We start from the raw sequence: 12,447 nt of genomic DNA on the forward strand, positions 1-12,447 counted from the left end.
ACTGACGCTACGACGCTTCTTCTTTTTCTTCAGGCAAAGAGGCAAAGCTTGAATGACTGGAGTGATAAGCAGAGCGTCCAATAAGGACTGAGATGCTGCTTTCTCAGGAGGCCTAGGATTGTTCGGATAAGTTGTTCTGAACAGAAAAGGCAGAAGATGATTCCAGGAGGAAAATTGTGAGACATTATAAAAAGGACACAGAAAAAAAAAGAGAATAAGATTTCAGGAGTAGTCACTTAAAAGTCTGAAGGAATAGGTCAGAGCACACTCAAATAGCTAAATGATAGGGTTCACTCCATTTACCTTGCCTGCACTGGACTACGGCACTTAGTGTGTGTCTGTCGCATGGGCTGTTTGAGTGCACTATGGGTGAGGGGAGGGGGTGGGGGGGCCGCTCTGGGCAAGAAGTCTAGAGGACTTGACAGGAGCTCTCTCCTGTTTACAAATACACACACAGAGGTTTTTGTTACATGGACAATTCCGTATTAGGGATTTTCACTTGCTCTACAAAGAGACAGAGTGAGAGTGAATTTCAAAACATAAAAATATATTTTGAGCCATACAACACATATTTCACATCAAAGACTGAATACACAAACAACAAACTGAGCCAAGCATCGGCAGAAGGTGGCGTGTACACATAGTTCAGGACGAGTATTATAACAAGACTAGGTCGAAATATAATATATTGCTGGACTGTGGTGTACGCTATTTGCTTTCTGCCTAGTGTCAACCAGTTTGAGCCTTTTATCCATTTGCTTCTCTCCTAGTCTCTGTGCTCACATAAACAGTATTTTAATGCAGCTGAATTCCCATTAAAGCTGTTCTCCTTTAAATGTGTTTCTGTTACTGTTGTCAGACAATAGAACAAGTATGAAATAGTGACTGATATGCAGCCTATTAAGACGACATGTTAACCAGTGGTCACCTGCAAGACATTTCAAAGCTGCTGCTCACACAGAGTTTTGTGTCGTGTGATAAAAGCCCACTAGACGTAAAATAAAGGCAAAGACTGTGCTGTCATTTCGGCTATATTTACTTGTAATTGCATCAATCAGCATTTGGCTGACCAATGGTGTAACTTCATCACTCAAATCTAGCTGTCAGCCAGTCAGACAGTCACGGACATTTGTGTTTATAGGGCTGGCCCCAATGTTGCTGCCCAGTCCAGTCCAGCCAATCAAACAGTCCTCTAACTCCCTTAGCTATCTGACCAGCAACCCTCACTCTATTCCTCACAGCTTTTGTGTGTTTCCACTGGGCATGGGACTCCACAACCCAGTTCAACTACAACTAGTTGCATGAGATAAAAACCCAAATAAGTCCTGAATTGACCTGTTACTCCAATGTCTTACCTCTTGGCCACCATTCCCTGGCAAAGGTGGTTCATTCTGACAACACCAAAGGGAATGACACACACACACACACACACACACACACACACACACACACACACACACACACACACACACACACACACACACACACACACACGTAGAGGCCCACATACAGTAAGACAATGGCAGAAGACAGCACCAGATGGTTTGTGATATTAAATGTCTCCATAGAAAATATTGAAAAAAAAAAACAAACACAGCAAAGTATGGCAGCTTCGCATTGTTCCTATTAATAGTGAAAGGAAGGTGAACTGATTTGAAAATCATTATAACCTTGTACCTGACTGGTTTGGTAGAGTAGAGCGCATGATGACGTGCTGATATATGAGATAAATGAGTATTGACTTGGACTGGGAAACTGAGAAGACAAAAGAGAGGAAAAACTGCACAGACTGGAGAAAATGTTTAAACAATTAAAGTAAATGATCAGTCACCGAAAAGTTTTCTTCATGTGCATCAAATATTAGAAATGTGGCGCAGCACCTGTGTTGAGGTGAAAGTCGAAACTGACTTTGTGCTGCCCTCAGACATGCAGCAGCAGGATTATCTAATTTATGGTTGTCATCATCACGGCCAGTCAAACAGTTCATGGACTCAAACTTTTCCAAATCTGTGCTGCCATCTAGTGGTGTCACATGGGAACTGCTAGACCAAGGCAAAAAAAATTTTAAAATAAAGACAGTGATCATTCTGATTTCAATCAAAGCCTTTTCTAGTATTAAACCTTTTACGTATTTTAAGGTAATACTTTGAGCTTTCACAACACAAACGCTATTTACCTTTCAGCAGGTAGCAGTTGGAAGCTTGGTTGAGCTGAAAGAGTAACATCTGAGGTACATGGTCTACAGACACGGACTGGGTCAGAAGAGGCCTCTGGTGCTTGGTTTTGTGCTGGTAAAGTACTGCTACCACATGAGGAATGTACTCCTACTGTTTGGGCAGGCAATAAACTAAAAACAGGCAGACACGATGCTGGAGTATGGCTACAAACAGGATTTGGCCCAAGAAAAGAATGGGGCATGCTATCTGGCAAAAACACAGCATCAAGAGAAGTGTCATTTGACTTTTGGGCATCTGAAAAGGTGTAATGATGGGTATGAGATGATGACATCTGGTTTAGAGCTGAGCCATTGCATGTTAAAGGTACCAGCATTGGCGCTAATGAATAGTTCATATTAGAGAAATGGGTTGGGTGTATTTGACGAAACGTGTCAACAGAGCTTGAATACGATAATGGGATGGCAACTAGACGAAGGTGTGACGCGGATGATATGTTGTTGTCTTGATTTGGGGTTTTTAAGAGGCCGTCAGGATTGGAAATAAGGACATCATGTTGGATTATAGCATCCTTCTCTGGCCACTGCTGATTGGCTGATGAGCCTGTCGCCTGTAGCTGTGGTTGGTCATTGTGAGCAGATGTGGGAGTGGTCTCTGCATCACTCAGGGCGCTGAACGTTGTGAGTAAACCACCTGCTTGCCGTGCTGGAGACCTGTCACTGGCAAATATCAGATAGCAGAGAACAATGTTATTGTGTTCACAATGTTTCATTTTTGATGTATTTTGAAGTTTGAGTTGGTTTTAGTCGAGTCACAGGAAGTGTGAAAAATATCATTAAAATGCACTTGAAATGTGAAATCAGCATTATAGGTGAGAAAAGGTCAGTTAGTTCCTGTGATTAAACAAAAGGGCTTTATGTGATTGTTTTCTTTAAAAGTGACTACTACTATGTCCAAGAGACAATTCAAAGTGACAGGTGAAGAGGGGGGAAAAGTGTCACAGGCTTAGGTGATGATTTATACCTGACCTTCCCACTGTTTGTCTCAGAGTCAGTGAGATAACTGGAAGAGGAAAGAGTGAAGGAACTAAGGAAGTAGGGGAGAAAGGAAGGAAAGAATCAAGGAAGGGGACACCAGAAAAAAGAGAAAAGGAAACAAGAAAAAAACTTAATCATTTTATTCGCTACAATATAGAATGCTTTTTCAAACTCAAAACACAGAAAAGAAATGTCAGCCTCTAGAGTTCCAGATGTTTTAAAATGCAACACTGTTAGACTCTACAAAGAAGAAACTCATTGAAGTTCGCAAAATCTGCATGAAGTAAACATGGGGATCAAATAAATGTAAAGGCACTGGAGAAATATTTTACACAGTAAAGGCGTCAAATCATTTCTCTGCATTACAAGTCATTCATCGCATTTATACAGTCGCTCTGCAAACCATCAAAGCTCAACAAACTGCTCACCAAAAAGAGCCTTCCTTACTTGCATAAACCTTATACCATACCAAGTTAGAGTGTTACATCCCAGCAGCATAGCATATAAGCCACTGCTTTATATATACTGTACATACATGCATGACAAGTTGAAATCTCTTCCACTTTTTCAGACATGGATTTTTTTCCCCCCGTTATTTCAAGATACTGTGTTAGTTCCAGTGCTAGCAAATATAACAGATGTAAACAAGCCATTAAAGCTTTTAAACAATTGTCCTCTGTAACATACATTTATTCAACAGTCCAATTAACATAAAGGAACATACATAACTGTCTGTCTAATGCACTCTATTGCTACTGTCAGTGATGTCAGAAATAAACTCCTTCCTCCAAATCACACTCCTCCCCCTTATGTCATATCTACATTACAGTGGCACTGAGGACAATGAGGGGCAGACAACCCTGTAGTTACTGTATGTGGTGCATTTGTGAAGTCCTTTAATATGCATTTTTATGATTTACTGAACGCAGACCTTAAAGGTAGGGTGTATGTTTTGTCTATCTATAAATATGAATTTCCATCTATCATTTTCATGTTCTATGTTTCAAAATGAACGCAAACTGAATGATTCATAACATGTCGTCAATGCAACTTTCAGTAGGGCGACTCGGCTGCTGTCTTCCTCTTCCCATTACATGTGTATAGGTACTGTAGTGAAGACTGAGTGGGGCATAGATGTGGATTGACAGCTGTATATCTGACTGAGCATGTTCAGACATCATATCAGACTTCATTAGAGCCGTCATGAATTTATGCTCTTTATGAACACTCTGTAATTCTTGTCTCCCATCACCATCATGTTTTGGTGATTATTAGTATGAATATAGTATCTTATCATTAAAATCACTGACGACAAGTATACACAAAAAGTGGCATACACATGCACTTTACTCAAACTTGAAATGTAAGTATAATGAGGTGAAAGTAGACACACACATAAAAGTGTGTATTTAGGCATCTACATGTTTAGGGTTGGAATCAATGGAGTGGGCCCATCACATAAGCAACGCTTAAATAAAGGTCTGAATGAAGCTGGCACAATGCAGGCACATGATGTGACAGTGATTGACCACACACACACACACACACACACACACACACACACGCACACGCACACGTACACACACACACACACACACACACACACACACACACACACACACACACTCTCTAACAATTCCTTTACAAGCTCCAATTGCACTATTCCTTCTTTTACTTCCTATATTCCCATTATTCTACAAGCTTGTATCGCTGCAACAGTCCAATGAATTAACAACAATCAATAGCAGTCAAACTGATATAGTGTACACATACACAGGTAGACGGACGCATACAGAGACACACACAGTCTACTGGACATTGAGGGCGCGAGCAGACACCCCGTGGTGCCAGTCTCTCAGCTCGTTGTACTTAGGGCCAATCACCATCCGAGTGGTGGTCTTGTTCACTCTGCCATCCACGTCACAAGAGTAAGAGGAGATAGAAAGAAGAGAAAAACACACCAAAGGAGAGAGAAAAGAAGGATTTAAGAAACGTAGCTGCCCTGCGATGTGCGATGAGACACACTGAAAGCTGAGCCACAAGGAAAGCTTGATGATACAGAAGCAGCTGTTACCACAAACAAAAAGCTGATGATACACAGGAAACATACAGATGTAGTGGTTATGGGCAGTATTGCTGTCATCATCATAATATAAAATGACAGAAATCAATGGAAAGAAAGAACAAAAGTGAGCTGTAAGGATTATCCAGAAAACAGTTCACTTGTCATTTCCAGTGTCCAAAGAGTCCGTCTTCATTTGTCAACACGCTGCCCATGAATCGTGGTCAGTATGGACTCAAGTTATGAATTAATTTAACCACAACGCTACACAACAACACCCACAGTCAGCAGGGAATGTCTGCATGTTCACCTGAGCTGTCACAGACACACGGTTAACACATGTACCGCCACAAACCACCCAGAGCAATGGACAGCCAATGGATCACATCACACTCAGAACGAGACCACAGTAAAGCCATGATTGTCAACAACGCAACCACAGGTTAAACAACATGCAACACTGCAATGCTGTCACATCCGACGACCAAATGCACAAACAACCACGGGCAGCACACAAACCATCACAAATGGCTATGCTTTGATCGATGAGCACAGATGGATGCACTTTCAGAGCCTGGCATGATGCTATTTAAAATCAACCTTCAGCAATCTGAGAGGAATTTAATCAAAATTGCTTTCTGATCTTTTGAAGCTACTGAGAATCGACATACTGTACAGCACACATTGGTCTGGCTTTTGACTTAATGGATCAAATGTGATCCTCCCTCTGCTGTCTAGACAGGAAGAGCCCACACAGCATCAATACATTTGCCAGAACAGTGCAACAGAGATTTTGAGTCAGATTTTTTGCTACTGCATAAATGTAGATGTTACTGTTTATGTTAGAGACACCCAGCTGAGCAGGTTAAATGAAAGAAGAGTTTGAAAATCAACTGAAAAGATGAAATTTTCTGGAATATGTATTGTTACTCCAACAACACAATTAGTCATACAAACCACAACAAGAAAAACGGAGACTAGAGTTATTAAAACCACAATCTTCAATGCGTCAGCATTTTCTTTGCCAAGCACTTACTTTGTCTTCTTGGCTTTGTCAGCTTCCTCATCTTGAGCTACAAGGGAAAGAATGGAAACATTAATGAGTGCACACTAAAAAATGTTGCGGTCTTTATCTTCTACAAAAATTCTGTTTGATTTTGAAACATATCAAAAATATATATATTAGCATCATGATTTAGATATGTTTTTGTGCCTATGTATGCAAGATCCACTGTACTCAGATGTGTGATCACTAGCTCAGGTGCACTAACAACAACAGGTAATGATGAGGTTCACGTAATGACTCTGCATGCACTTCAGTCAGTCAGTAATGTACCGTGCTCGGTGCCAGTGATCTGAGCCAGAATCTTGAATGATCTGGACTGGGTGGTGCCAGTGCGGGGGCGCCAGTCCTCTGTGTCCTCCGTTATGCGCTTCCTGCTGGCATCAGCATGAGTGGGCACATGGTAAAAATGGATGTCTGTGTCCACAACGTGTTTCCTGGGAACTCTGGGAGAACAGGGCAGAACAGGATGGATGAGATCAGAAAATATGCTTTTAATTTTACATACTGCCTCTCATATATCTATCAAAGCAACAGAGATGAAGACTGATGTCATTTCCTCTGGGGTATTATAAGCTATTAAAGTGAAATGTATAACTTTTAATTCGGCAGGAAGCTATAAAACATTTCATACTCCTTAGTACTCGAAACTTTGTACTATAAGTAGGTCATAAGTGGCTCTGTCAACCGCAGTGTGTTATGAGCCAAAGCCATGTAAAGTTTTCTTTCAGGAGGTTACTTTCAATCGGAAAGTTTAAATTCATTTACAGTACAGGTATTGACATTATTGTTTCTTCAGTCGGAGGAATCTGATTAAATTGTTGGATGATTACAGGTTATATGAGATGGCAAGGTGACACATAAAAAATAATATAGAGGGGGAAATAATAATAGAATTTGTGCTTATTAGACAAGAACAAGGGGGAAAAAAATCATACCACACTTTGTTAAATGTTTTTGGTGTCTAGATCTACCAATGTGATACCTTGGTGGCTGGGGTTTTCTTGAAAACCAATGGCAGAGAAAGACAGGGCAGAAGAAAACAGAAACAGACAAAATAAAGCCAGTGGAAAACGAAACAGCAATATTCATAACAATCATAAGGGCACAACAGAATCATGTGAAAAGACTTACTTCAAAATACTTTGAGGTCCACTAAAGGGAAGGTAAAGTAAGACAAGACAGACAGAGAAGAGACAGAAATGTGAAGAATTGATGAACTTGTAAAGAATTAATTAAAAGAAATATAAAGAATTAAAGATAAGTAGAAAATCAATGGAGGAAAATAGAAAACATGAACTTATGGACCACAACTACTAGTGCATGCATAACACTGAGCCAAAATATCCACGGAGACATTTAATTGCATCCATAAGATGAAAGGTAAATTATCAAAAGAAAAGGTCAGTTCTATTTTCAACCACATGGTGGTGCTGTTGACTCATCTGTAATTCCATAGAGGTGGAGTCATTCATCATCTGGACACTTTTATGTTTTTATTCAAATGACGCTGAAAAACACGCACTTTTGTTTTTATGAGTGCGCAGCATAGTTATGATGCAACATGTGTGGCTTGTGTTTGTGTGAATTCATGAGGAGTAATATGCGTGTGTAGCCACAACCTTTCTTGGCAACAGGGTGCTGACAGGGCTGTTATTAATTGGCTGTCAATAAATCAATTCCAAGACAAATACACACACACATAAACATAGACATACATACACACACAAGAGCATTGATGACTTTCCTGGCACTGCTGTCAATAAATCACCTATAAATAAACACACCCACCAATACACTCACCTAGCACATTGAATGTAGTGATTTATGAGTCTCTTTCAACACATTCTTGTCACAGCAGCAGATATGTCGGTGTGGGAGTGTTGACAGCTCTATGTGAAACTGCTCACACACTTACAGTTACAGTACAGTTAGTTACTGGAAGTGTCTCACACAATGTAGTCTGTGTGTGTGTGTGTGTGTGTGTACGTGTGTGTGTATAATGTGTGTGTACAATATCAGTGTTTGTGATTTATGGCTGAGGTAAAAATATACTGTCGCCTCAGCATATTGAATCACATGCAAAGGTTGGGTTCATTTTAATTAGTTGAATGCATGTGTGTTACCACTTAAAACTGGCTTTAATACCTGAGTGGGAAACCCTCATGTAATGTGCCAAAATATGAAATGTTTCATACACAAAAGCTATTTCTGTAGTAAACTAATAAGCAAATGCATGCAAATGTCATGACACAGTATTCACACAAAGAAGCACACATAGAGGTAAAAAGGAGAACAGGCGTAATTTGACATGCTTCAGACACTAACTTTGTGACTGGAGGATGTGCTGCAGTCTGCAAAGCAGAAAAACAAAGTTTGAAAGGAAGAGAGAAAGACAGGGAAAACTGACATCCATATGTCCCAATTCTCGCCATTGTATTCAAAAATCCCCTCTGAAACGAACCACACAGCACATTTACAACATGCAAACAAGAAAGCAAGACGCAAGGATGGACACGTGCTGTCTCATAGTATCAGTCTGTATGCATCTCAGCATCAGAACAAAATAGAGATTCACTAATGCTGAAAGAAACACCTGTTGATAAGTATACAGAGAGAGAATAATTCTGTATCACACGTCCTGAAAGTGCTTTCTCAAAAAGAGCCACTACAACTGATGACAATTTACAGAATCATATCCATTACTACTGTATATATTGATCATCAGTGACAGTGCATCTGTATGCTTACCTCTACTGTGGATGACCAAAATAACTATTGTAATACTTGAACTGTCTATCATTTGGAATAAAATGAGGATGAAAAAAGCTAACCACGACATTCATATAGAAATGTTGATGTGAAAAGAAGCAAAAGACAATGAGGAAGATCAAGCTTTAATAAAGTGTGTTAATAAATGTCATCTGTGATACTTGGAGAAGACTATGTACCCAACTGAAATTCAGCTCGAGTGTTTGTGCGTGTGTGAATGACTGCATGGTGTAAGATTATATTGTGCAGATCGCTGGTGACCGCTAAGTCTCACAGAAAGAGAAATCACTGATCCTTTTGTTGGTGTGTAATAAAAGAGAGAGTGAAAACATGAAATGAAATGACGTGAGAAATTATGAGTCAGAAAAGGAGTATATTCAGTCCATTTGGCATTTTAAAAACATCCACATATACCCGGTAGTTTTAGGATAAATCACTAAAAGAATGAATAAAAAAGTGGAGAAAAACGGCTTGATGACGGTGTGCTAGTCTGTGAAGGGCACCAGTGAATTTGTAAATCTACATGGATTCAAGGCTGAATCCTTTACTGACTGACTGATTTTCGAGAAGAGCAGAGAGACTACCACACAGCTTGAGTTACCAATGCAGGCTATATATACACAGCTTAGTCATAGCATCATTGCATAGTTATACTCACTATGCCTCTGGAGAGAGAGGAGGTGGGGTTGTGACAAAAACAGAGGGGGGGGGGGGTGATGCTGGGAATTATGTTGAGAGAGACAGGAACAGGCAGCTTGGATGTGAAGTGTGGCGGGGGAAAATTGAATGTGATGTATGAATAGATATATAGAAAGAAAAGGAGGAGAGATGGAGGCAAAGAGGGCGAACATAATAGTAATTCACTCAATGAGGGTTCTCTTCAAATGCTGGTGACGAGTAATATAGTTGAAATGTGGGGCTGTCCTCAGACACTCAACCACAATTCATAATATAGAATCACAGTGGAGATCTCCACTTTCCCATAGAAGAGCAAAGATGTGTCTTCATAAAATATCATGAATGATTCAGGATAAAATGAAAGCAAAGAAATAGAAAGAACAACCACAAGTAAATGGGAAAGAGAGTGCATTTCAATAGCTTCACCATATAACCACCACGCTAGGGATATTTTATTTGTCCATACAAATTACTTATGAGTTTTAGTTCTACATCCATCTTAAAGTTGAACATTAACTGTGTTAAATTCCTCACTTTCAAGATTTTAACCACAAACAACTCATGGTTATGTTTTACAGCCTTTTTTTTGCATTATTTTAAGAGGACTCCAAAAGCTCATTTAGAGTCCATCAGTTCTGATGTTTTCCATCACAAGAAAACAGATTTCACATGTCTTTCAGTACGGATCTTCAGCCCAAAGTTGCTCCAGTAAACAAATAACCCATTTTAATTTGCTTACATATCAGTGTTTCCACACTGGTAGTTTAAGTTATCTAACATGACACATTACACAAATAACTGAGACTCTGGCTACATATTTTTAAAAAATGTCAAACCAAACCAGCAGCACAGTGCCAAGCTGAGACTGTCACATTTCAACACTATAATAAAAAAGATTCACAAACTGAGGCAACATAGTCAGGCCTGGCTTGTTAACTAAAACCATCGATCTCAATATTGTGTTTGGAGTATAGTATTTCGCTTTGGTAACTCCACCAAGAAGGTTTCGTTTTCATGTCTATTTGTTGATTGATTTGTTTGATTTATTTGATTGTTTGTTTGTCGACAGAATTAAGCGAAAAGTACTGAACTAATTTTCACCAAACTTGGTGGAGGGACGGGACATGGGTCGGGGAAAACGGAATTCAATTAATTCAAGTGCCAATTTGGGGCTGACCCAGGATTTTTTTTTGTCACTTTCCTTCACATTGTGAGATAGGGCATTTTTGTATATATTTAGATGAAATGTATGGATCTTGATGCAGAACATCAGACATATTTATGGTGTTGAGATCATTCATCATTCATGCAGTTTGGTACAGATCCAGATAATAATCCAGATCTGGTGGAAGAAAATTCTGAATCCACATTATGCACAGAGTTGTACTTGTTATTAATAGTAAGTAACAGTGCATATGGCACCAGCAGCATTTAGGAATGCAGTATTTCATTCAACATAGCAATGTTGAATACAGCTGTAGAGCTGTATGAATTGAATAAGGCTGATGTCATCATTTCACACAACAGGTAATAAAACCATGCAGCTGTCTTGCATAAGGATTAAAGACAATAAATAAATAAAGCTATACTTGACAACAAAAGTCATGTAGGATTGTTTGGCCTTGGCGGAGGTATGCGCTCTACTGAGTGCCATTCTAGTTTTTTAATGTTTTTCTCAGAACAAAACACCAACAGACATTTGAGCCTGATTTAATGATGTGGAAGAACTTTGAAAATCACTGCCAAGATTTCAAAATTTTAAGTTGGAGTCTGGAAAGCCGGATGAGGGCCTGTGTGGAATAAACAATTTTCAGTCAGGAACATAAACTTTGAAATAGGCTTGGCAAAACACCATGTTTGTAAATCATTACAGAAGTGGATTTTTTTGTAACAAAATACTTGTCTAACTAAGTGCAGACTTCAAAACTTAACACTGGTGTCATAAATTTTCATCTTCTGTTTCTCACAAACAAATGGTGTGGCTACTGATATTTCAAAATGCCTTTTAATATTTCTAAAACTGCATGAATCTGTGAGGGAATCAGTAACAGACAGTAAAATGATAAAGTAGATGTTTGACATGTCAATGATCCTACATCCCATTTGACAGCTTGAACAGAACCGAGACAAAGACAGTTGGAGATAGGAACCAAGAATTGATTCAGTTGATAGGCTGGAGAGACCGCCACTCACCCATTAAACTGCAGTGGCAAGGCTCCACCCTGACTCTCCAATAGGCCCCGCCTCTGCCCCATGGCCACCTCACAGGCGTTCTCAGTGGAGTATAGGTTGATTGGTGTGTTATACACTGATGGCTGAGGTGGAACGAGGCCAGGGGAGGAGGAGGAGGAAGAGGATGGGTAAGAGACAGGAGGTGGAGGAGGAGGAGGACTGGTGTGGGAGGACGCAGGAGTGAAGGCAGAGGATGGGGATGGGATGAAAGCAGTAAATGGTGATTGTGATGGAGTGTAGTCGCTCTCTGATCCGCAGCCCCCGTAAGGTCTGGGGGCTTTATTGTAGGGGGCGGAGGAGGGACTGGAGGACTGAGGGTGGGGATAGGGTGGAGGAGGGGGGTGGGTGAGAGCCACTGGTTTTATGATGTCTGATCTGTCGTCCTACCGGCATGAGAGAAGAGCATGCACATACACACAAAAATAAATC

At 40.0% G+C, this 12,447-nt stretch overlaps 1 protein-coding gene across 5 annotated transcripts in view; it reads right to left on the bottom strand.

The window, feature by feature from the left end:
* The window catches only part of pdlim5a (PDZ and LIM domain 5a), a 68,313-nt gene that overhangs the window by 13,156 nt on the left and 42,710 nt on the right, over positions 1-12,447 (bottom strand). For 2 of the 5 annotated variants that reach the window (XM_056376275.1, XM_056376276.1), the window contains 3 exons: positions 11,980-12,401; positions 6,610-6,782; positions 6,310-6,346 (listed from right to left, as the gene is read on the bottom strand). In XM_056376275.1, the coding sequence (XP_056232250.1) occupies positions 6,310-6,346; positions 6,610-6,782; positions 11,980-12,401 (632 nt within the window). Of the gene's footprint in view, positions 1-6,309; positions 6,347-6,609; positions 6,783-7,321; positions 7,347-7,468; positions 7,492-8,664; positions 8,691-11,979; positions 12,402-12,447 lie in introns of all 5 variants that reach the window. The other 3 variants (XM_056376277.1, XM_056376278.1, XM_056376279.1) reach the window with 3 other exon arrangements.

Source organism: Seriola aureovittata, chromosome 5 (genome assembly GCF_021018895.1).
Source record: "Seriola aureovittata isolate HTS-2021-v1 ecotype China chromosome 5, ASM2101889v1, whole genome shotgun sequence".
Classification (NCBI taxonomy): domain Eukaryota; kingdom Metazoa; phylum Chordata; class Actinopteri; order Carangiformes; family Carangidae; genus Seriola; species Seriola aureovittata.